The 27,488-nt window shown below is 35.9% G+C and overlaps 1 protein-coding gene and 1 long non-coding RNA gene across 2 annotated transcripts in view; one reads left to right on the top strand and one right to left on the bottom strand.

Annotated features, from left to right (window-relative positions):
* The window catches only part of LOC127510943 (glutamate receptor ionotropic, kainate 2), a 42,605-nt gene extending 16,727 nt beyond the window's left edge, over window positions 1-25,878 (bottom strand). Inside the window, exons 1-6 of the mRNA XM_051891125.1 lie at window positions 25,469-25,878; window positions 13,924-14,091; window positions 11,990-12,247; window positions 6,292-6,473; window positions 4,513-4,566; window positions 3,748-3,921 (exon numbers count right to left, since the gene is read on the bottom strand). Of these exons, the coding sequence (XP_051747085.1) occupies window positions 3,748-3,921; window positions 4,513-4,566; window positions 6,292-6,473; window positions 11,990-12,247; window positions 13,924-14,091; window positions 25,469-25,865 (1,233 nt within the window). The 5' untranslated portion in view covers window positions 25,866-25,878. The remainder of the gene's footprint in view (window positions 1-3,747; window positions 3,922-4,512; window positions 4,567-6,291; window positions 6,474-11,989; window positions 12,248-13,923; window positions 14,092-25,468) is intronic.
* LOC127510946 (uncharacterized) lies at window positions 17,454-18,917 on the top strand. The gene is made up of 3 exons (XR_007929791.1): window positions 17,454-18,193; window positions 18,315-18,401; window positions 18,569-18,917. It is a non-coding gene; the product is annotated as an uncharacterized LOC127510946 (long non-coding RNA).
* Window positions 25,879-27,488: the final 1,610 nt, after the last annotated feature.

Genomic DNA, 27,488 nt, shown 5'->3' with positions numbered 1-27,488 from the left:
GATAGCCAATTATTCAGAATGATATCTGCCAATACCAATAGTTTGATTTTCTAACTAATACTGTAAACTATACTCATTTGATATATTACTGTAATATTAGAGGTTACAATTAACAACAGAACACAAACTATTATATTCCACTGCTATTTATTTTCAGATATAATAATAATTATTATATTTTACGATTATTATACTTTGCGATTATTGGATGGGAGGCACTACAAACGTTTGGTGAAATTTTTGAGGTCTGAAACGTAAAGTGAGCTCTGATGACAAAAGATCAAGGACAATGTAATTCCTTACCATTCGAGTCCTTTAAGAACATGACAACAGTGTTATTGTGCTATTATTCTGCAGATGAATATAATAGTCAGGGTGAAATGTCTGTCTGATGACATTCACACACCCAACACACACTGAGAGCATCACAAAACGACAGCAGCACATTTACCGCAGTGACACTCAGAACAGTCGTGAATCCAGTTATTTAAATGTGATAAAGACGTCATTGTGTTTGGAAACACTCACACACTCACAGTCAATGTCAATACATGTATTTTCACTTTTATCCCTCACAGGCAGGCAATGCTCAGACTAAATAAAACTCCATCAGACGCTGCAGATCGGCCGTCACGTCTCTCAGGTCGACTCAGTCACAGGAAACACAAGAGGACGCTTGTTTACCACTGAATAAATCGATCAAACGAACCCCTGAGAGAGTGAGAGAGTCTTACAGAAACCACAGACAGACGTCTCCCTGCTGGAAAGGGCATCTGTGTTTGTCTTACAGGTAATAAAATGTGTTTCTCTCGCTTACACACACACACACACACACACACACACACAGACACACACTATATTCTTGGTGGCTGGGCAGAATTTCTACAAACTGTGAGTGTGTGTGCGAGTGTGAGTGTGAGAGTGAATGAATGAGTGAGTGAGTGAGTGTGTGTGTGTGTGTGTGTGTGTGTGTGTGTGTGAGTGAATGAGTGAGTGTGTGTTTGTGAGTGAATGATTGAGTGTGTGTGTGTGTGTGTGTGTGTGTGAGTGAGTGAGTGAGTGAGTGAATGATTAAGTGTGTGAGTGAATGAGTGAGTGTGTGGGTGAGTGAGTGTGTGTGTGAATGAGTGAGTGAATGAGTATGTGAAGTGTGTGAGTGAGTGAGTGAGTGAATGAGTGAGTGTGAGTGAGTGCCTGTGTGTGTGTGTGTGTGTGTGTGTGTGTAAGTGAGTGAATGAGTGTGAGAGTGAATGAGTGTGTGTGTGTGTGTGTGAGTGAGTGAGTGAGTGAGTGAGTGAGTGAATGAGTGTGTGTAAGAGTGAGTAAATGAGTGTGTGAGAGTGAGTGAGTGTGTGAGTGAATGAGTGTGTGTGCGTGTGTGTGTTTGTGCATGTTTTATGATGATGTCCACACAAAAAGGTTCTGTCAGATTTTACTGGTCTTGTGGGGACATCTGGAGAAATTTCAACTCAAAAGGAGATGAAAACATGTAAACACACACACACACACACACACACACACACACACACACACACACACACACACACACTCGTCCCAATTAGTGTGAGAGATCCTTCAGGCTCACAAATAGATCGAGTGAATGACAATCTAAACACACACACTGTTATTAAGAGGATGCTGCTGCTCTCATTACTGGTCTTGTGGATAACGTGTGTGTGTTTGAGTGTGTGTGTGTGTGCGCGTGTTTTTGTGACATATCAGGACACAAATTTGTATAATGACATGGGTATGACAGGTATTACAAGGAGAGGGTGCCTTATGAGGACATTACTCCATGTTCCCATTGTTCAAAAGGCTTATAAATCATACAGAATGAGTTTTTGTGAGAAAGTAAAAATGTGCACAGTTTCCTGTGATGGGTAAGTTTAGGGGTAGAGTAAAATACGGTTTGTACAGTATAAAAACTATTACACCTATGGAATGTCCCCACAATTCACAAAAACAAACGCGTGTGTGTGTGTGTGTGTGTGTGTGTGTGTGTTACTGAGCTAATGATGGCTTCCAGCTCAGACAGAAGAACTGGAGATGATCCTACAGTGTTGTGACATCTGCATGTGTGTGACATGTTAGAATCAGCCGTGTGTGTGTTTGCGTGTCGAGCTGATCTCTGACAGATGATCATGATGATGATGATGAGCTCTTCATCACTAGTGTTTAATTATAACCAATCTCTCTCTCTGCAGCCATAAATCACAGCACACACTCTGCCAAATGGACTGAAATCGCTGTGGCAACCCTCGTCCCATCACAGCCCTCCTGCCGCACGCTAGCAACAGAGATTCACCACACGAGCAACCGTTTCCACGGCAACCCCGCCTCACTGGCAGCAACGGTTGTCAAGATGATAGAGAGAGAGACAGCAGGTGAAAGAGGAAATTCTCTCTCTCTCTTGAGTTTCAGTGCTTATTTACTGTATAAACACACACACACTCTGAGGAAAATGAAACACACACACCTAATTAAAGTTTACACTTAATAAAAATATTCAAATCAGTTTTAACTCATCAGCATATCTCATCAGGAATGCGTTTTCAAAAGTTGCCAGATTGTGTTTTTTCATTTGGCGGCAAACAGACGGAAGAGTGTCACCATAGCAACAGCAGAACACTCCAGCATCAGAACTGACATCATTTAACCCTGTGAAGTCTGACAGATGAAATAACAAATAGAGCCGTTTATTGAACATTTAGACAAAATATGAAATAAAAAAAATTATGTAGAGTATCATATTTGATGCATCAGGTTTTATGGCTCATATAGAGAGTTAAGTATGTAGTATGATCAGTTTTGATCATGTTGAGCCTTTAGAAATGTGTGTATGAAATATAATACAGCAGGCTTTATAGGGTTAACACATCATTATAGATTTATCATCTGATCTCACATCAGTTATTTCATCTCTTTGTTTTTAAACGTCAAGCAACACACCACAAATGAAGTACAGCCGCACACACTGAACTCATCCTGAAGGATAAGTAATAGTCCTCCTGCTAATGAATTCCATTATCCGTCCGTCTGATTACATCTGAAGAGCAGCTTTACTCATGCAAATGAGGCCAGACGAAGATTTCTCCGAGAGAAAGTCATAAACATCCGTAATTCTAATGAAGCGCTTCATCAGCTCACGTCTCCAGCCTCAGATCGGTTATTTATTATTTAGCCGAGTCCTTTATCTTCTGATATTAATAATAGTTCAGCCGGCGAGATGATTTAGTGCAGATCTGAGTCGAGTTTGAGAGCAGAATCCTCTGGGAGATTCGCTCAATATCCGAACGACTCTGGGCTTTTCCAGCTCGGAGAAACGGTTAACATTCCAAACGCAATAAACTTCTCTGAATCACTGATTGATTTTATGTGAAACTGCTGACACACACACACACACACACACACACACACACACACACACTCACTCAAACACACATGCACTCACACTCACACACACTCAGGTTTAGCAGCTTGTAGTTTCTGCCTCTTTAAACTGTGTTTCTCGAGCCGTCGTCTGTTTGTTCACGATCTGTGAGTGAGGAAGCCTTCTCTGAACCAATCAAACACTTCACACTAGAGACACACACACACACACACACTCTGAGTCTGTCTGAGAAAGCAGAACAGAATGAAAGCAAGAAGTAAGCACAAAGACGGATAAAGATCTTTCAAACAGGAAGCATCACTCGCTCTTCAGGATTCACACACACACACAGCAGTGTAACGAACACACACACACACCGTCATGAATCCGTCCAGCAGGCCCGAGTCGGGTTTGGGCGGCGCCTGCAGTCGCTCCATAGACCATTTCTCAATGATGGACGACACCTGCGGACTCTCCGTGTTCAAGATGCGGAAACCGGTCATGTTCACTCCGCTGAACCGATACGGCTCCATATCCAGAGCAAACAGATCCTGCGGACACAAACTCATAATCAATGTCTGTTTAACTAAAATTAAAGCTATTAAAAACATTTCTGTTAAAGCTGAAATAAAATAACATAATACTATATCCATATAAGCCTCACAGGACCACAGAGTAAGAGCGTGTGTTTTGCAGTGCGCTGCGGTCTCTCTCTCAGAGTTCAGACAGACGGTCAGTGAATCAAAGCTTCATGAGTCACACAGGACGAATCAGGCGGATCTGAGACTCTTTTTGTTTGGACGGATCAAAACTCCAGAGGGCTTCTGACGGCAGCCGAATCTGAGATGGGTTCAAAGTTCCTCTTTCAAAACTCTCCAGCAAAGACTCGAGTGCTTTTAGACTCCATCAGATTCTTGTCGATACGGCCGTGACTCACAAAAACAAGAATTACATCTACGATTTTAACATGAATCAAAACGACACCAGGTCACCTGAAAATGGAGCTTTAAGTCAGATTCTGAAATGAAAAATTCAATATTCCCTTCTATGAACAATACACTGTGTCTGTGTGTGTGTGTGTGTGTGTGTGTGTGTGTGTGTGTGTGTGTTTGTGTGTGTGAGTGAGTGTATATTTGTCTCACCAGAGTTGTAAAGATGTAATGATAGTATTCTGTCACCATTCCCATTGAAAGAGCCTGTGGAAATAAAAAGATAAAATAACACAAACATGAATGGTTCATATTTCACCAAATACAAAAGAAAACAAAACAAAAAATAACATTTTACAGATTTTTATGACATTTTCCGGAGAATCAAGCACCACAAACTTTGAGATTTTTTATAACTCTCATTTTTCTTTAGATTCTCATAACTGCAATATAATGATTAATTATTTAAATTACCATAAATTAAATTCAGCACAACAAATACTACTATGATCTCTAAATACTTTACCATTTAAATAATATATCATTATTTTCTCACATTACTGTCGAGATTCACCCTCATATAAATCCAGCTAACAAAAATATGTTCTAAGAACGTTTTGCTAACGTTTTTATTAAGTTATGGAAACATTGTTTCTGAATGTTTAAAACAACCATTTTTAACGTTTTTGAAACGTTTCTTGGTTATACAAACGTTAACATTGTATTATATCTTTCTTCAAGCATTATGGGAACGTTACATTTGAATGTTCTCTGAATGTTCTGAAACAAGTAGAAACATTTAAAAACATTTTAATTTACAAGTACAATGTATATATAATGTTTATGTTCTAACAATTTGAGAACGTTATTAAAGACCAGATAACTTTGAACAAACGTTCTATTAAGGTTACTGGAAGAACGTTTGTTCATAACGTTGAGAGAACCTTGCCAGAACGTGCTGAGAACATTATTAAAGATCAGATAATGTTGAACGAATGTTCTATTAATGTTACTGAAACAACGTTTGTTCATAACATTGAGAGAACCTTGCCAGAACGTTCTGAGAACATTATTAAAGATCAGATAATGTTGAAGGAACGTTCTATTAAGGTTACTGGAAGAACGTTTGTGCATAACGTTGAGAGAACCTTGCCAGAACGTTCTGAGAACATTATTAAAGATCAGATAATGTTGAACGAATGTTCTATTAATGTTACTGAAACAACGTTTGTTCATAACATTGAGAGAACCTTGCCAGAATGTTCTGAGAACATTATTAAAGATCAGATAACGTTGAAGGAACGTTCTATTAATGTTACTGAAAGAACATTTGTTCATAACGTCGAGAGAACCTTGCCAGAACGTTCCCTGTTCACTGGGAAGGTTCATAATTGGAATCAGATCAGAAAACACAAAAGGCTGAGCAGATGATCAGCTCCTCAGAAAGACCTCCTTCAGTGCGCAGCGGTTTTAATAAGTGAGAGACGCTTCATCAGCGCTGCATCTTTAATCAGAGATCTTAAAGCCCTGCGGCCAAAACGCCTCGTTTAATTACATTCCCATTTTGGTTTGAGGCTTTTGTAATAATGTCACACTAATAGAATTTCTAACACTGAGATTTAACATGTGAAATATGATTGGAGGAGATGAACAATCATCGTTCATACTGGAGACGTGAATTAAACGGCTCTGAAAATGAGAAGAATGATCCGGGCTGAAAGAATTCCTCACATTGAGAAAGAGCTGAGAAGTTTCTGACTGTATTACAGTAACGAGAATCTAACGAGGAACAACACTGAGAATAATGAGAATTACAAACAAAATCGAAAAGTAAAACATCTGGTTACAGAGAGGGAAATGAGCTTAACTGTCATGAAAATGATGCTGTCATAACAAAAAAATTGGCTGTATTTTCAATTTTCTGAGCAGAACTTATCAGAAACGTATCCGCAGTCATCTGCAGGTGGGATGAACCGTGAGACAGACGGTCACCTGTTTGAGTATCCATGCGGCCATCTCGTGACTGCAGTCGAAGATAACGTGGAACTCCTTGGCTTTCTTCATCTCTTTGAGCAGCGGTTTGGCGTCCTTGGTGTCTGCGGCGAGCTGTCGGATCTTCAGGCGGATGTTGTATCTGGATGGAGCTTTAATGAGCTCCTGCAGGCGGATGAGACCTGCAGGGACACGACAGCAGAACGCTGACAGAGCACTACAACAGATCGATATCTGACAGCATGTCCCACAAACACACAATGCACACAAAAAAGCGCCTCTGCACCGCAGAACAATCTAGAGATTTACACTTTACTTCACTGCTGGCTAGCAGACGCGCTGTGGATTAGTGCAGAAGGTTTATTTAAGAAACATGCATGTTATTTAAGAGAAATGCATGTTATTTAAGAAACATGCATGTTTATTTAAGAGAAATGCATGTTATTTAACAAAACGCATGTTTATTTAAGAAACATGCATGTTTATTTAAGGGAAATTCTTGTTATTTAAGAAACATGCATGTTATTTAAGAGAAACGCATGTTATTTAAGAAACATGCATGTTTATTTAAGAGAAATGCATGTTATTTAACAAAACGCATGTTTATTTAAGAAACATGCATGTTTATTTAAGAGAAATGCATGTTATTTAATAAAACGCATGTTTATTTAAGAAACATGCATGTTTATTTAAGAGAAATGCATGTTATTTAACAAAACGCATGTTTATTTAAGAAACATGCATGTTTATTTAAGAGAAATGCATGTTATTTAATAAAACGCATGTTTATTTAAGAAACATGCATGTTTACTTAGGGGAAAGGAATGTTATTTAAGAAACATGCATGTTTATTTAAAAGAAACGCATGTTATTTAAGAAACATGCATGTTTATTTAAGAGAAACGCATGTTATTTAAGAAACATGCATGTTTATTTAAGAGAAACGCATGTTATTTAAGAAACATGCATGTTTATTTAAGAGAAATGCATGTTATTTAATAAAACACATGTTTATTTAAGAGAAACGCATGTTATTTAAGAAACATGCATGTTTATTTAAGAGAAATGCATGTTATTTAATAACACACATGTTTATTTAAGAGAAACGCATGTTATTTAAGAAACATGCATGTTTATTTAAGAGAAACGCATGTTATTTAAGAAACATGCATATTTATTTAAGAGAAATGCATGTTATTTAATAAAACGCATGTTTATTTAAAAGAAATGTATGTTATTTAAGAAACATGCATGTTTATTTAAGAGAAACGCATGTTATTTAAGAAACATGCATGTTTATTTAAGAGAAATGAATGTTATTTAAGAAACATGCATATTTATTTAAGAGAAATGAATGTTATTTAAGAAACATGCATGTTTATTTAAGAGAAACGCATGTTATTTAAGAAACATGCATGTTTATTTAAGAGAAATGCATGTTATTTAATAAAACGCATGTTTATTTAAGAAACATGCATGTTTAGGGGAAATGAATGTTATTTAAGAAACATGCATGTTTATTTAAGAGAAACGCATGTTATTTAAGAAACATGCATATTTATTTAAGAGAAATGCATGTTATTTAATAAAACGCATGTTTATTTAAAAGAAACGTATGTTATTTAAGAAACATGCATGTAGATTTAAGAGAAATTCATGTTATTTAAGAAACATGCATGTTTATTTAAAACAAACGTATGTTATTTAAGAAACATGCATGTTTATTTAAGAGAAACGCATGTTATTTAATAAAACGCATGTTTATTTAAGAAACATGCATGTTTATTTAAGAGAAACGCATGTTATTTAATAAAACGCATGTTTATTTAAGAAACATGCATGTTTAGGGGAAATGAATGTTATTTAAGAAACATGCATGTTTAGGGGAAATGAATGTTATTTAAGAAACATGCATATTTATTTAAGAGAAATGCATGTTATTTAATAAAACGCATGTTTATTTAAAAGAAACGTATGTTATTTAAGAAACATGCATGTTTATTTAAGAGAAACGCATGTTATTTAAGAAACATGCATGTTTATTTAAGAGAAATGAATGTTATTTAAGAAACATGCATGATATTTAAGAGATCAGATCATGGAAAATGGATCTGAATCAAACAAAAGAAGTTTGATGTGTCCTGATCAGCCTGGTTATGACATCACCGCGAGCTCATTAACATGTGACCGCCCACATCATACACACTAAAATAACATGATGAGACACAATCTTTGAGATGGTTCAGCTAGAGCTGTGAATGAATGAGACACTGAGGAAACAGGCTGAAGAGAATCTCACCTACACGTTCAGACGAGACGAGACGAGTGTGTGTAGGAGTGTTCGGGTCAGGTGTGTGTGTGTGTGTGTGTGTGTAAAAGAGAGACAGAAAGAGACAGACAGCTCGTCAGATGTAGGTGTGTGTGATGATTGACGCTGTGTGGGTGAATCTCACCAAAACATCTCCATCTCACATTTCACTCTCAAATATAAAGAAAAAAATGTGAAATTATATTTTGCATAAATAAATTAAAGCTTTTTTTGCATTGTGACATTATTTTCGTGAATATTAAGCACATTTAAACACCACATTTCATATTTATTGAATATTTATATATTTAAATGAATATTAATAAAATTAATTAAATTTTAAATTTTATCAGCTGCAATTGTCTTCACAGTCTGTCAGACATAAACGGTCCTGAATCACACACACACACACACACACACACACACACACTCCACTGCACAGTAACATTTGTCACGATCTCTGTGTGTGTGTTTCTTGGGCAGGTATAAAGTGATCTGATCACATGTGTGGACATGATGTTGCTCCGCTGGGACTCGTCTCATTGCAGCAGAGCATCCTGGGATACTCAGAGGGAGGGGCTGCGCAGAGGCTTCATGTGACCTTAACAACGGGTAACTAATGGTCGCCTGGCAACTGCCTCCTTTACTACTCTAGGTGAGATTGAGGACATTAGCAGAAGATGCAGTAAAAAATAATAGATCAAGCCTTCAGAACACACACACACACACACATTCACTCACTCTCACACACACACACACACACACACACACACACTCTCACACACACACTCTCTCACACACACACACACACATGCACACACACACACACACACACACACACACACACACACACACAAATTAAATACTGCATAAATTGGGGGAAAATATAAATGTTTTTATATATGTTTTTTATATTTTTATTACTTTATATAGAAATAAATGGTGCATAATTTAGGGGTGAATATTCTTTAGCACAATGAAATGCCCTCGAAATACAAAATATTAAAGAAAAAACATTATTGAATTAAAATGCAGTCCATCCATTTCATTAAAAGAACACTTTTTGTTCACTGTTGACGGCGAGCAGCACGAGTGAGTCTGACCCTAATGTGAAGCAGCACATCATCAGCACACAGCCGCAACCGCTCTCCACACACACTCTGCGTCTGAACCTCCAGAAACACAGAGATGCTGCTCAGCCCACGCCGCGTGTATTTCTGAGCACGAGTGGCGTCTCCGCACACAAGAACAGGCTAATCTCCTTTCACACATCGAGCTCTCGCGCGGAGCGACCGCAGACGCCTGCCAATGTTTTCTAAAAATACGTGTTTGATGCTGAGCCGCGGCTCGACGCCTCGGGGTCACTAATAAACACTGAATCGAGTCTGAATCCCAGCGACTCGGTGGCCGGCGCTCATGTTTACACACGCCGGGGCCCGTTTGATTTGCCAACAGCGGGAGCCGCGGCTGAATGCGTAATTAAAACAAATGATTCCAGCTCCCGGTTTGATTCAATTTGCGTGATTACAGGCAAAATGCTCGGAGAACGTAATAAAATTCTTTCTATTAATTAGAAAAGACTAATGACTAAAACGCCGCGGTGTGGCTCATGAGGCGTTTGGCGCGAGTGAGTGATATCTGTAGCGCCGCTGATACGACTGTAAGCAAATGAGCAGATCGTTTATAATCATGAACGTTATTCTTCTCAAATAAACCGAACAACACCTGCTCTATTTTTAAGGTTGTGTACTAATCATACTCTATACTTGGTTTAATCAGTCTAATGAATTATTCACTGGTGCACATTATGCTAATTTTCTATATGCATAAAACACCCAGATGACCTACTAGGTAGTTGACAAATGGAGTTCTGTGTGAACTGTTTTCTTTTTATTTATTTAACATGGAGATTTTAGGTTAAAATTTACATATATGTATACGGGAAAATGTGTATTTTAGGTCCTGTAATATTTGTAATATTTTTGTCCTCAATATTAATTTTAAACGGTCTTTCTGAGTGATAAATATATTTTTAAAAAAGTATAAATAATCCAAATAATTTACACTAAGCTGTATTAAAAATACTTAGAAGAAATAGAAATAAAAAAAATATTTAAAAAATAAGGGAAAATGTGTATTTTAGGTCCTGTATATTATTTTTGTCCTCAATAATAATTTAAAATATTTGCTGTGACAAAATTAATTTTTTGAAAAGTACAAATAATCCAAATAATATACACAAAACTATTTATATTTTTTATTTTTTCCCCAAATATTTAAACTCTTTATTTTTATTTACCAATTATTACATTTTTATTTACAAATATTTATATTTTTGATTTTTATTTATAAATTCTTGAATTTTTTTTATTTGTAATATTTTTGTCCTCAACAGTAATTTTAAACAGCCTTCCTGAATGACAAATATATTTTTAAAAAAGTACAAATAATCCATATAATTTACACTACGCTGAATTAAAAAATATTTAGAAGAAATAAAAATTAAAAAATATTTAAAAATAAGGGAAAATGTGTATTTTAGGTCCTGTGATATTTGGAATAATTTTGTCCTGAATAATAATTTTAAACATTTTCAGAGTGACAACATTCTTTTTTTTTTTTTTTTTTTTTAAGTAGAAATAATCCGAATAATATACACAAAACTATTTATATATATTTTTTTTAAATGTTTAAACTTTTTATTTTTATTTACAATTTTTGTTTACAATTTTTTACATTTTGATTTACAAATATTTACATTCTTGATTTTTATTTAAAAATTCTTGAACTTTTTATTTGTATTTTTTTTGTCCTCAATAGTAATTTTAAACAGCCTTCCTGAGTGACAAATATGTATTTAAAAAGTTTATATATATATATATATATATATAAAAATGTAAATATTTGCAAATAAGAAATCAAGAATGTAAATATTTGCAAATAAGAAATCAAGAATGTAAATATTTGTAAATAAAAACAAAAAATGCAAATATTTGTAAATAAAACCCAAAATGTAAATAATAATCAAATCATGTAAATATTTGTAAATAATTATTATTTACATTTTGGGTTTTATTTACAAATGTTTACATTTTCATTTATAAATATTTACATTCCTGTTTATATATATATATATATATATATTTATATATTAAAATTACCCAAATGATTTACACTAAGCTGGATTAAAAACATTTAGAAGAAATAAAAATTAAAAAAATATAAAAAAAATATGAAGAAGCATATGTATTTCTGGACGAATGCAGAATAGCATACTGTGTACCGTTTCACGAACTATTATTAAAAAGTAGTATGCAGCACACTGATGTAGTATTCCCTAGTTTCCCAGTGGGCTCATCAGCGGTGAATGTGATTGGTCGATATACTCACCGGTGCTGTCGTCGTACACCACCGTGACCATCTTCCACCTGAAGAAGTGCACGAGGTCCAGTATGGCCCGGCTGAGCGAGGAGAAGTCCGGATACAGACTGACATAATACGAGTCTCTGTTATCCGACACCTGATGCTTCCAGCGGGTCTGAATGTGAGGGACGCCCAGAGCGTTGGAGATCGACTGCACCGCATTGGCTGACGAGCTGTGGGAGGGGCCGAAGATCGCTGCCACGCCCAGGGAGAGCTGCTCGCAGGCTGGTGATTGGACAGCAGAAAAGAAAACAGGACCAATCAAACGCTGCTCGCCAGAAAATATATTTACATTCTTGATACTTATGTATAATTATTAACATTTTTTATTATTATTTACAAATATTCACATGATTTGATTACTATTTACATTGTGTTTTATTTACAAATATTTGCCTTTTTTTTTTTTTTTTTTTTTTACAAATATTTACATTCTTGATTATTTACAAATATTTACTTTTTATTTACATTCTTGGTTATTATTTACATTCTTGAGTATTATTTACAAATTTTTACATTTTATTTTTATTTTCAAATATTTACATTTTTTATTTACAAATGTTCAGATTCTTATTTATTATTTACAAATATTTACATGATTTGATTATTATTTACATTTTGGGTTTATTTCCAAATATTTACATTCTTGATTTCTTATTTGCAAATATTTACACTTTTATGTACAAATATTTGCATTATTATTATTTACAACTATTTACATTTTATTTCCAAATATTTACATTCTTGATTGTTATTTGTAAATATTTACATTTATATTTTTATTTACAAATATTTACATTCTTGATTTCTCATTTACAAGTATTTAGATTTTTTAATTTACAAATATTACATTCTTATTTACAAATATTTATATTCTTGATTGTTATTTACAAATATTTACATTTTATTTACAAATGTTTACATTCTTCATTATTTATAAATATTTACATTTTTATTTTATTTATAATTATTTACATTATTATTTTAATTTACAAATATTCAGATTCTTGATTATTATTTATAAATACTAACATGATTTGATTATTATTTACATTTTGGGTTTTATTTACAAATGTTTACATTTTCATTTACAAATATTTACATTCCTGTTTAAATACATATATAAATATATATATATATATATACATAACATTTTATTTTATTGATTTTTATTTACAAATATGTACATTAAATACATAATTTTTACATGTTACAGTAAATACATAATTTTTAGGCTTTATTTTGAAAAGTGTGTATTTTATTTTATGTATTATATATTGTTTACTGACATTTAATGTGTTTTATTACTTATTAATGTTTCAGGTGAAGTTGTGCTGAAACCAGAACGTTCTTTAAATTTGTGTCTGTTTCTCACACAAAGAGATCATATAATTCTGAGGTGAATTTTCTGTTCTTTGTAGAGTTTGACAGATGTTGTGTTTGGGTTTGGTGAGTAAATGATGGCAGAATTTATTCCAACATACTGTCTGAATGGTAACAGCAGACACAGAAAAGAGACGCTTCTCCCTCTCCTTCGATTGGATTTTTTGGTAAAAAACAGTTTTCACAGCGGTCGAGGTCACTAATGCACATATTCAAATGAGGCGCTTCTGTTTGTCCATTTCATCTCAGTCTCCGTTTTAAACGGGATGTTCTTTGACAGCAAAAGCACCTCACATGCTATTTCTCTAAATTGAGCCCAATTTCACTTTCCATTCCACCGTAACCGTCGCGTCTGAAAGCAGCCTGAGAAAAAAGGGTCATTAAAATTACAAATGAGGCCAGTGCCGAAGCTTCGGGTTTGAAATGACAAAGCGCAGAAAATAGGGCAGCCTGGGAAGGAAAAAAGGAAAGTACATGAGCGTTTAAACACGTTTGAGGTGAGAAGAAAGCTCTCCCACCTTTCCTGGACGCCTCGAAACTGTCGAAGACGTTGATTCTCTGGATGTCGTACGTGAGGGTTGTGTTGGGCAGAAGCGTTCGGTTCCTGTTGATGGTGTTCAGCGCGAATTTAAAGGCCAGTTCTTCTGGTCCAGACGGGCCGCTCTCTATCGACTCGAAGATCCCACCTGCAGACAGACAGACAGAGACAGACAGGCTCATCTTCATGCTTCTCGCTTACACACACCAGCGTCAGAGAGCGAAAACAGCATCTGGACACCGAAACATCGAATTAATGAGGAAACTCCCAGTGCGCCGTCAGTCAAACATCTGCACCTTCACTGATACTCTGCAGTGTTTCACACACGCTTACACTGAATATTTCAAATTAGCTTTTATTTTTATATTTTTAGTTTTCATGTTAATTTTAGTTTAATTTTTAGTCATTTCATTATGTGCTTTTGTCATTTTATTAGTTTTTTTTTGTTTTTTTTTAAAATATTGCTATTTAGGTTTAATTTATTTTTATTTCAGTTTTAGTTTCAGTTAATGATATTAAAATAAACATTAACTGAAATACAATAAAATAAAATATAGAAAACTTATTTTTTTTTATTTCAGGCAACATTTCCCATTTAATTTAGTTCATCTTGAAGTAGTAAAATAACTAAAAAAATGAATAAAAATGTGATTGAATTATTTTACAGCAATAAACAGAAAACATATAAACATAAACAAATAAATAAAAATATACATTTAATTCATTCATTCATTAATAATAAAATAAAATTAAAAAAAAATAATTGTCCTTTTCCATTAAGGGGAAAATCATGTAGTGACACAAAATGTGAGATAGATATTAGATAAATATTATGTTTTTGGTCATTAAAACAAGTTAATAATTTAAAATAAGTCAATAATTTATTATATTTTATTTATAATATGAACTGAATGACATTTCAACATATGATGCTTTATAGTTTATTCGAATTTTATAACTGACGAATTTTGCAGTTATTGAACTGAATCAACATTGAAGCTATTGTCTCCTGTAGAGCTGCTTTACAGCAGAATTTGAATTTGTCTCATATTTGATAATGAAGTTTGCATCATTTATTCTGTTATTTTTTCTGTTTATGATCGTGAAGCTGCTTTGAAACACTCTGTGTTGTATAAAGCGCTGGACAAACAAAGCTGACTTGACTCTGCATAAAAGCGTCTGCTAAAAGAATGTAAAATAAATAAATAAAACAAAATGCATCTCATCTGACCATATCTGAATGTAATGGACTGTGATCGTCCATGAGGGGGTGAATTATTGTGGAAATGAATTATGCAATGAGTTACGGAATATCGCCAATATCGGTCTCTTTATCGCTCTCTCCTGCCTCCATTTGCATGAACGCACACAAATCCATAATCAAAACAATGGCGATAAGTGCAACACAAAGCTTGTTTCTGCTCTCTGTCAGTCTGAGTGGATCATTATCTTCTGCTGCTGAATTTGAGGTGTTAATGTGTGAATGTGAGATCACATACAGCTCCGTGTGAAACTGTTAATGACACACACGCCGTTTAGAGGCACTGAATCATTTCTCTTATGACTATCTTCTTTCAGACGAACACAATCAGAGACATATTTAAAAAATATCCTTAGTCCTCCAAGGTTTATAATGGTTGTGAATGGGGGGGCCACGTTTTGAAGACAAAAAAAAAAAAATGCATCCATCCATAAAAAAATGAATCCATACGACTCCAGTGGGTTAATAAAGGCCTTCTGAAGCGAACTGATGCATTTGTGTAAGACAAGTATCCTTATTTAAAACTTTATAAAGCAAAATAACGAACTTCCGGCGCAACAGCCATACGCATTCGACATACGTCCAAAAAGTGTTAACTTCCGCGACATAGTACACAATGACATGACGTACTACGCGTTATAGTATAGAACGTCATGGCAATTGTGTACTATGTCACGGAAGTTTACCCTGAAGTCGTATTTTTTTGTCTTAAAAATTTAAGCAGCCATTCACTACCATTATAAACCTAGGAGGATTAAGGATATTTTAAAATATATCTCCGATTGTGTTCGTCTGAAAGAAGATAGTCATATACACGTAGGATGGCTTGAGGGTGATTAAATCATGGGATAATTTTCATTTTGGGGTGAACTATCCCTTTAAGGAAAAAAATCCCTCACAACTAATAAAGTAAATTATACTTATTTGGCACATTACTATAATATTAGAGGTTACAATTAACAACAGAAGCCATATTCAACTTCTATTTATTTTCAGATATAATAATCACACTTAAATAAAAACTGAATTGTTTGTTTACAACTCAGCTGCACATAAGGTAGTTTTCATAAACATGGCAAATTTATTCAAACAAACATACAAAAATATAATTAACAGTAAATAAGCTAATCTCTAGTGTTTTTATAGCTAAGCCCCGCCTCACTAACGAACTTTCCTGAGGTAAATAAGACGATGGTGACGTTGCTGTTTTATTGACATCTTTCCGCGGTTAAAACACAGATTGAGCGATTATATGAGACCTGATTCCTTTCAGTAAGTTGTTCTGTATCTTTCAACATACCTTTTTATGCGTTTTCCTGCTATATTATCTTGTATTAAAGGAAAAAGGAAAAGACTCGCGCTGCTGCTTTAACTGAGGCGGCAAAGCGACCTGTGACGTCACATTTAAGAGCGCCAAAACGCCATTTATTGTTTGAATTGCGTGCTAAAATGGACATAATTTTAAAGCTGAGAATTTGTTTCTTAACAGAAGTAACAAAGCACCAAGGTTTTTGCGATTATTGGATGGGAGACACTACAAATAATGTTTAATTTAGGGAAAAACTGCGGAACTGGCAACCCTGGCTTGAACTACGGGTGATTCAGAGGGTCAAATTGAGATATTTAACAGTTAATTCGTTGTCGTCGTGTTAACTTCGACAGCCCTAAATTCAGCACAAGAGAGATTTTCTTCACACACAGTATGAGAGTTAAAGTCTGACACGTTTTCCACCCTTTTTGATCGACAGGATATAATCGGCCCTGATCATCGGCTGTTTCTACACAATAAAATAGTTAAAATAATTGTTTTTATCGGCCGATACAGATTATTGTACATCGGTGCATCCCTAATTGAAGCACATCTGAAACGATAATCAGTTGATAAAAACAAAATCATCCCATTAAAACATTACAATTTTTGTTTAAATTTAAATTTTCAAATGCACTTATTTTGTGTTTTTCACAACACATTTTTCAAAGCAGCTTTACAGAAAATCATGTTAATGTTTATATCTTAATATCTTCATGCCTTTATCAGATTAGAGCTGTGTTCTATACTTTATAACAGAAATGTAGTTTTAGTAAACATGATAATCTCTCTCTTTATGTCTCTGTGTGACTGAAAGCGACACCAGCAGGAAACAGATGGTGACCTGCTTCTGCTGTTCATAAAACATCTTAATCAAACTACGGATCACATTTAGAGTCACTGCGGTGCCAAAAACTATCCGGACACTTCCTTAATTAAATCACAAAATATCAAATCAGGTGTCTCTGATTGTAAATAAATCCACACAAACGTTTCACAACTGAAACAAAAGCAAGTTTGAACTGCTAAATCATTAGATGCAGTTGATGAGGATGAAGATAGTGTTTTTTTGTGGTTTGATAACATTGATAATAATCATAAATGTTTCTTGAGCAGCAAATCATAATATTAGAATGATTTCTGAAGGATCATGTGACACTGAAGACTGGAGTAATGATGCTGAAAATTCAGCTTTGATCACAGGAATAAATTACACTTTACTATATATTCACATAGAAAACTGCTGTTTTACATTGGAATAATATTTCACTGTTTTTACTGTATTTTTGATTAAATAAAGCAGCCTTGGTGAGCAGAAGAGACTTCTTTCTTTCAAAAACATTAAAAAATCCTAATTTTCCCAAAAGTGTACATCCACTGATTCACAAAAACAGCAGGTGATTCAGACATGATGAATAAAAGTTACATTAAGATGATTTCTGCTGCCGTATTCTGCATAATTATCAGACGTTTGTTCTCAGGAGGAAAAACTACTGTAACGGAAAGACTTTCAGGAATTTTCCACCTGAGTTTAGCACAATCTCTCTCTCTCTCTCTCTCTCTCCCTCGTCTTCCATCGCTGTGTAATTATGATAAATCTGTTATCCTACTTCAGTCTTTGTGGTGCTAAAAACAGGCCTCAGTTGTGCCGTGAGCTGGAGATGTTATCCGCCTCCAAAGGTAAAATGTCAAGCCTTTGCTCGGGGGGAAGGGGAGCGCTTTTATTCAGCACAAAGCAGCAGCTCTCAGATCAGTTTTCAGAGGATATTACAGTCGCATTTCATCTGCACTTACTCCTCAGACTCGAGAACATCTGAGGCTCTGTTTCATCTCACTGCTGTCGAGGAGAAGCATCTCGTCTCTCAGAGCGCTCGGCGTTCACGCTCTCGTAAGGTTAATGATGCTTCATCGATGTATGATTGACAGATGGGCATCACGTTGAGTTTATTAGTTTATGTTAAAACTGTGTAATCCAAACGGATGTATTTCAAACACATAAATCCTACATTTAGGCCATCGTGACCTCGCTGACCTGCCGTCGTGTTTCTTTTTCAGTCCGGATCTGTTTAGTGAGGATTTCAGAGCGGATGAAGAGGAAGGCTGAGAGAAATCGTCGAGACTCTGGAGATATCGATTGGCTTCTGAAGGTCTCCTGACTGTGTGAACATCACATCTGTTTGACAAACACATCATGACAGACATCTTCTGCTTACAAACACGTGTGCGTGAAGGACGGCTCCTCTGGGCTGATGGATGATGTTCCTTCACAAAAAGAAACTTGTTAAATTCTCAGCTGCCGACTTCTGCCTCCGCTGCCTGATCAAAGGCTATTAAAAATATTACTATTGATGAAATGTTAGTTTTGATCAATGGTTGGAATATTAAGAGTCCTGATTACGGCTGAGTGAACCGACACTGTACTGTAGGGAGTTAAAGGAGTAATTCAGCTCTTTTCCATTTAACGAATGTTAATAGAAAATAATGTAAAAAAAAAAAAAAAAATTCAAATAAAATAAAATAAAAATGAAATAAATTAAAATAAAATAAAATAAATAAAAATAAAAAAATATTTTTTTTTTAGAAAATGAAATAAAATAAAAAATAAATTAAAAAATATAATAAAAATAAAATTGAAATAAAAAATAAAATTCAAATAAATTCAAATAATTCAAATAAAAAATGAAATAAAATGAATTAAATTGAAATAAAAAATAAAAATAAAAAATAATTATTTTTTAAAAAAATTAAATATAATAAAAAATGAAATCATTTTTAATTAAATAAAAAATAACAAAATAAAAACAAATTAAATTACAATAAAAACAAATTTAAAAATAAATAAGAAAATAATTTAAAAATACATTTAATTAAAATAAAAAATCAATTAATTAAAAAATTAAATTGAATAAAAAATAAATTGAAAACGTAATAAAAATAAAAAAATAAAATGAAAATAAATTTAATTTGAAAATAAATAAGAAAATAAAAATAAATGTAATTAAAATAAAAAAATAAATTAAAATATGAAACAAAATAAAAATAATAAATCTTTAACATAAACATTGTATCTTTAATTTTTTATCAACTTGTGTACTGTCTCATCTCATGGTTTACGGCAAAACCAGGATTACTATAATTGACTAAAACTACTAAAAACATTTCTGTTAATTGTAATAAAGCTGAAATAAAATAAAATGAAATATTAGTTTAAAAACTTAAACTAAATGAAAAATAGAAACGTTGCCTTGGCAATAAACTGAAATTGAAGTTGAAGCACTGAAATTATTAACTGGAAATAAATAAAAACTAAAACTGAAATAGAAATAAATTAAACCTAAATATCAATAGCCTATTTTAAGAAAACAAAAAAATAATAAAATGACAACGTACACATGATGAAATGACTAAAAATGAAAGTAATATTAACATGAAACAAAAAACAAAAAAGTTTAAAATATCAATAGAACTGTAATAAAGACTAAAATAACACTAGGTAAAACCAAGCAAAGAAAAATATGAAAATATTCTTACATTTATTTGTATGGCACTTTTCATGCATAAAATACAGCTCAAAGTGCTTCACAAGGTAAAATTCAAACATAAAAATAAAAACATATTAATGCTTGAAACTAGTCTAACTCCACGAAGGATAACATTTATCGAACGCTCCTATAACATTATTATTAATATTTGATATGCGTTTTCATGATGTTGAGAGAAACGTTGTTGGAACGTCTTTATGACGTTGTTGTAACGTTGAGAGGAAACGGTTGCTGGTCCCCATTGACTTCCATCAAACGCAGCGTTCTGTTTCATTTGTGACCTTTTGAGCGTCTCGACACATTCAACCACTGACTCAATCATCTAACAGAAACCAACCTCTCTCTCTGGGAAGCTTTATCTAGTTGCCTCACTTGACCTTTGACCTGCGGCGCTCCCAGGGTTCAGAACACGATCCATCAAACTCTCTCTGTATCACAGCCGCTGATCTCACGGGTCTATTAAAGGAATGTTTCACAGAAAAAGCAAACGTTCTGTCATTATTTACTCGGCCTCGCGTCGCTCAAGGCTGAGGCTGTTTCCAACAACAGAGACGCTAACATTTTTAATGAATAAAGTCGTCAGAAGCACTGCGTTCCTCTGACGTGAATGAACTGAAATGCACATACATGTCTCACCATTTACATACATGAAAATTAATCACAAACATATCTAAACATGCATAAAGTCAAATATGTTTTTGGAGTTAATGCGTGTGTGCAGATGTGTGTGTTCCTGTCTGTGTGTGTGTGTGTGTGTGTGTGTGTGTATGAATGAGACGAGACCTTCGCGAGCTGCGGCCCCTGAAACACCCGATCAATCCATCTTCCCTCCACCAGATCGCTCTCTCTCTCTCTCTCTCTCTCTCTCTCTCTCTCTCTCTCTGACTCATGTGTGCCACGCATGCTAATAGCGAATAGATTTCTTCTTTGCTCTTGAAAGCTGTGGTTATATTTTTAAACCGTGAAAGGTGCAATTTGCTGCTGGAGAAAATAGTTGAGCCCATTTCTGATGTTTGACACGGAGGTTTGAGTCTGTTTGATCCCATTTAAACGAGGTTTATTGCAAGTTTTGTCCTGAAAAAGCAGCGACCCTCCTGTTCCTTCCTCATTACATCTGAACATCTCCTTTCGTTTGTTACGCCATTATTTGCTTTGAAATGCAGTGTGTTAAAATGTGATGTGCACATAAAACTGACTTGATTTGACATGTGAAGCCAATAAACGGCAACATGCAGTGACAGCAGTGACACATCTGAAAAACACACCAGTTCATGTCACTTACAGCCTGAGCCTAATACATCATTTATTTACTTGGAATCATATATAACATGATAATAAAAATTATTAAAAATTAAAGAATAAAATAATTATAAAAATTAATATAAATTAAGCCCATATGATTTAATTTAATGGTGTGAAAATAATAGTTATATACATACATACAAAAAAAAAAAAAAGTTATAATATATAAATTATATAAATACGATAGCATTTCTTATTTGATAGCAGTGTTTATGTTTCTCTTATTTGGATGGCAAAATGTGACTGAAATATAAACAGCACAAATATTTGCACAGGTAAACAGAATTCACATTTCCTTCAGAAAATGTACAAATACAAAAACACCTTAGCGACGCATAGCAACACACTTGCAACACCATATCATCATGGCAACACCGTAGCAACCACAGAGCAATGCCCTTGCAACACCCTGTCATCATGGCAACACCTTAGCAACCACATAGTAACATTCTTGAAACACTTTTGTCATGGCAACACCTTAGCAACTGCATAGCAACACCCTATCGTCGTAGCAACACCTTAGCAACCGCATAGCAACACCCTATTGTCATGCCAAAGAACTTGCACAGGTAAACAGAATTCACATTTCCTTCAGAAAATGTACAAATACAAAAACACCTTAGCAACGCATAGCAACACACTTGCAACACCATATCGTCATGGCAACACCTTAGTAACCACAGAGCAATGTCCTTGCAACACCCTGTCATTATGGAAACACCTTAGCAACCACATAGCAACACCCTATTGTCATGCCAAAGAACTTGCACAGGTAAACAGAATTCAGATTTCCTTCAGAAAATGTACAAATACAAAAACACCCTATCGTCATGGCAACACCTTAGCAATCACAGAGCAATGCCCTTACAACAACATGTCGGCATGCAAATGAACCTGCACGTGTAAACAGAACTCACATTTCCTTTCAGAAAATGTACAAATACAAAAACACCTTAGCAACCACATAGCAACACCCTATCGTCATGGCAACACCTTAGCAACCACAGAGCAATGCCCTTGCAACACCCTGTTGTCATGCCAATGGACCTGCACAGGTAAACAGAACTCACATTTCCTTCAGAAAATGTACAAATACAAAACACCCTAGCAACCACATTGCAACACCCTATTGTCATGGCAACACCTTAGCAACCATAGAGCAATGCCCTTGGAACACCCTGTCGTCATGCCAATGAACTTACACAGGCAAACGGAACTCACATTTCCTTTAGAAAATGTACAAATACAAAAACACCTTGGCAAACACATAGCAACACCCTATGGTCATGGCAACACCTTAGCAACCACAGAGCAATGCCCTTGCAACACCCTGTCATCACGCCAATGAACTTGCACATGTAAACAGAACTTACATTTCCTTCAGAAAATGTACAAGTACAAAAACACCTTAGCAACTACATAGCAACATCCTTGCAACACCCTATTGTCATGGCAACACCTTAGCAACAACAGAGCAATGCCAATGCAACACCCTGTTGTCATGCCAATGAACCTGCACAGGTAAACAGAACTCACATTTCCTTCAGAAAATGTACAAATACAAAACACCCTAGCAACCACATAGCAACAGCCTTGCAACACCCTATTGTCATGGCAACACCTTAGCAACCATAGAACAATGCTCTTGCAACACCCTGTCGTCATACCAATGAACTTGCACAGGTAAACAGAACTCACATTTCCTTCAGAAAATGTACAAATACAAAAAGACCTTAGCAACCACATAGAATCACCCTTGCAACACCATGTCGTCATGGCAACACCTTAGCAACCACAGAGAAACGCCCCTGCAACAGTTTAAACCAATGTACTCGTTCATTTTCTCCATCATCTTCTTTCAGTCAATAACGAGCTCGTGCCTCAGTATTCATAAGTGACGAGTCAAAATGTCACTGAATTCTCTACAAGCAGATAAAGTGGATCTGTAAATGTGTCGAGTTGTTTCTGTTTGATTACAGACGGCCAGTGTGTGTCTACATCACAGTCACTTCAGACTGACACACACTGTGATGCATTCATAAACCGAGAGAGAGAGAGAGAAAGAGAAAGAGTGTGGTGAATTCCAGATGAGCTCTGACTCAAGCTGGACAAACAGCTAATAATGACTAACACACACACAAAACACAAGAATACAGCTCCAACACACAACAAACAGCAATATATTACAGCCTGACCTCCTAAACACCCAGAAATTACACATTTTACACACACAACATACGTGTGCAGAGATGCATGATCATCACACACTGACTACAAACATTACATCTCACTATTCTTCAGACAATATTTAATGTTTTCCCCAACAAAGGAAAACCTGTATAGAAGGTGGACTGATGGATATTTATATATTCATCCCGAAATGGTTTAACAGAAGCTTATTTTTCAATCAGAGGAAGAATCATATGAACCAAACAGCCACTGTAGTGCAGGATCAAAATGTTTGATGCCAACAAGGAACATTCTCTTAATGTTCTGTCAAGGTTTTCTCAGTGTTATGAACAAACGTTTGTTTGTTCAAGTTTGTTATCTCATTGTCTTTAATAATGTTCTCAAAACATTAGCACAAAAACATTATTTATACATCGTTCATGGAACACTTTTTCTGAAACGTTTTAGTTGGACGTTCGTCTAACGTTTTTTAAATGTTCAGAGAACATTCATAAGTAACATTCCCATAATGTTTGAAGAAAGATACAATGGAATGTTTCCTTAACGTTCACATAACCAAGAAACAACGTTGGACGTCCAGAGAACATTTAGAAGTAACATTTTCATAACTTTGTAACTTGAAGAGAACCTCACCAGAACGTCAAACAAATGTTCTTCCAGTAACATTAATAGAACGTTCATTGAATGTTATCTGGTCTTTAATAATGTTCTCAAAACGTTAGCACAAAAACATTATTTATACATCGATCATGGAACACTTTTTCTGGAACATTGTAGCTGAATGTTCGTCCAACGTTTTTTAAATGTTTCTACTTGTTTCAGAGAATATTCAAAAGTAACGTTCCCATAATGTTTGAAGAATGATACAATGGAGTGTTCACATATCCAAGAAGAAACATTTTGAAAATGGACATTTTAAACGTTTAAAGAACATTAGCAAAACGTTCTTAGAACATATACACCAGCTGAAGAATCAGAAACACCCTGATTCTCTGCGTAAGCGAGCGGACGTCTCTCTGTGAATCCTGCCGGGAGACACGAGAAGATCTGGATATGAAGCTGATGGATGAACAAAGATGTGCTTCACACACACACACACACACAGAGGCCTCATGCAGCAGCGCTCCGGCCGCGCCGGTGGTAGAAGCGCATCTGTGTTGCCATAGAGGCTCATAGTTGAGCGGATGCGGACTGACTCTTAAACAGACACACACACAGGCCGAATGTTCAGAGAGTCTGATGAGATCCGCCTGTGGCTTCACTGAGAACGAGACCCTCAAAACACACACACACACTGACCGAATCACACTAATGAAGCCTTCTGACGCCGAAGACTGATGAAGACGAGCCTGAAATGAGGATCACAGATTTTTTGGCAGACTGTACATCATTTTCAGCCGTTTATCATGTGAGATTGAGTGACGACAAATACAGTAGTGATCATAATATACGGTCAGAGCACAGTGATTCTGACATGCAGATTCAAATGCAAGAAAGAAAAACACAGTAATGATCACTACATGAACACAATGCAATCATATTTATTCATATGAACACTGGAAAGAGCAAAAATCTACTAAACTATTGATTGTGGAAGTGACTAACACTAAATAAAGTGGACATTGTGTTCTGCCAATGCCAATAATCTCAAAATGGACATTATATCACAAGCATATGAAACAGTGATGGTTATTTTGCAAAGCATTCCACTCTTTTGAGCTCATATAATCACCGTGACGCGTTTCACAACATCAAACTTTATGATTATTGATGTTTAACACGATGTCAGTGAGTTGACAGATGTTATTCTGAGGCCTGATGTCAAATACTGCATGAAACTGAGATATGCAGATGTACTCATGAGTCAATGAATCAATCACAAGGACTCCACGTCATCAATAAATAATCGATCAACTCTCACCGAATCTGAGCACGTGCGGCATCCCGCTCGAACCGGCGACAAACATCAGCACAGTCAGCCTGATCACGAGCCCCGGTAACCGGAGGAGAGCTCCGCTCCTCACCACCACCATCACCACCACCACCATCATCATCATCATCATCATCTCCGGCTTCACAAACACGGCTGGCGCGTCCGTGCGCGTGACACCATCACGGCATGACCGTCCCCGGTCCGCGCGGGAGTCTCCGGTCCACGGATCCGTGTGTGCGCGAGGATGCGAGCGGGAAATCCACGCATGAGTGGGGTCGATATCATCAGCGAGCCCGAGCGCGAGCGCGATACTGCACTGCCGCACCGAATCTAACGGGCATCTCACGGAGACTGCGAGTCTGCGCGCGGGCGGGGGCGCGTTCATTCAGACGCTGCTGCTGCTCGCGAGCGCGTCACATACCTGAGCGAACGCGTCAGACAGACCCAGAATATCACTTCACTGAACGAAAGTGCCAACAAGTGTCGAACACCACGGTCAAACAAAGCTCCTTTATCGGTGGTTCCGTGAAGAACGTTTAATCTTTCCATCACAAAAGGTTCTTTAGATAATTCAAATGTTCTTCACACTAAGAAAATGATGTTTGACTGAAATGGGTCTTCAGTGTGATTCAGCACCGTGGACAGAGACCCGCCGCTCCATGACGCTCATCCTCATCTTTATTTATTTATTATCACATGACCTAAGAAATCTATTCTTCACGACTTTAATGTGATGTCACTGTGACACCATGAACGTTACAAGAACGTTTTGCTAACATTCTAAAAACGTCCATTATTTAAATGTTTTAAAAACCTTTATTTCGAACGTTAATGGAACATTCCATTGTATCATTTTTCAAACATCACGTGAATGTTACTTCTGAATGTTCTGAAACAAGTAGAAACATTTAAAAAACGTCCAACTGAAACATACACTGTAAAAGACGCAACCCATAAATTCTAATTTTGCTTCTGAAGGGTGTCACACACACACACACACACACACACACACACACTGATCTACAGGAGGTCCCTGAGGGATTGACAGTGTGAAGATGCAGATGATGAAGTTTGTCACTCAAATAACTGCAAACACACACACACACACACACAAATCCTTCAGTAAACAGAGAAATTGACTGTTTGAGACACACACCATCTGTGGCATTAGCATAATTATGGAAATAGGCAGAGAGGGTGTTATGGGTCGACTGAAAGGGAAAAAATCCACACACTCACACACACACACACACACACACACATACACAAGTGTACAGCTCCATATGGCTATACTATATACACACACACACACACACACAGACTCATCGATATACCAGTAGGTGGTGACAAATCTTTATGAGTGAATCACTGGATCATTCATTCTGCTACACTGATTCATTCGGGAAAGATACAAGTGAATGAGTCATTGAATCATTCATTCAACCCATTTGTTCAGAAGCACTGATTCATTCCGTAACTCGTTCTGGTTTCTAATGTCATTATCTGCAAATAAAATTTATTTCATGCAGGTTACATTAATACACCAGTAGGTGGCAACAAATGACAAATGGGACAAATCTTTATGAGTGAATCACTGAATCATTCATTCAACCGATTCATTCGGCTACACTTCATGTTCCTGTCCAGTTTTTTAATTGTTTTAAAAACGCTTTTTCTTGAACATTAAGCCTGGAACACACCAAGCCGACGCCGACGAACTAGTGGCGACGAAAGCAGACTGCGGGGTTGGCTCATGTCGGCAGCATCTGTGTCCAAAGTTGCCCTGACACACCAAACCGACGCTCGACACCCGACGGCCAAGTAGCACGTCCGGTCTGTGCCTGCGTAAGATGAAATGCCTTTCCGTACCAGCAGGTGGCAGTAGCTGCACAGCCAATCAGAATGATCAGATGGCCCGACGGACAGACGAGCTCCGACCGCGATTCAACATGTCGAATCGGCCGAAAAAAAGCAGACGAGGACCAACTTCAACCGACAGTGCGGAATA

The sequence above is a fragment of the Ctenopharyngodon idella genome, chromosome 4, assembly GCF_019924925.1.
Source record: "Ctenopharyngodon idella isolate HZGC_01 chromosome 4, HZGC01, whole genome shotgun sequence".
NCBI lineage: Eukaryota > Metazoa > Chordata > Actinopteri > Cypriniformes > Xenocyprididae > Ctenopharyngodon > Ctenopharyngodon idella.
Note: the sequence above shows the minus strand (reverse complement) of the source record. Positions and strands in the feature narration are given on the sequence as shown.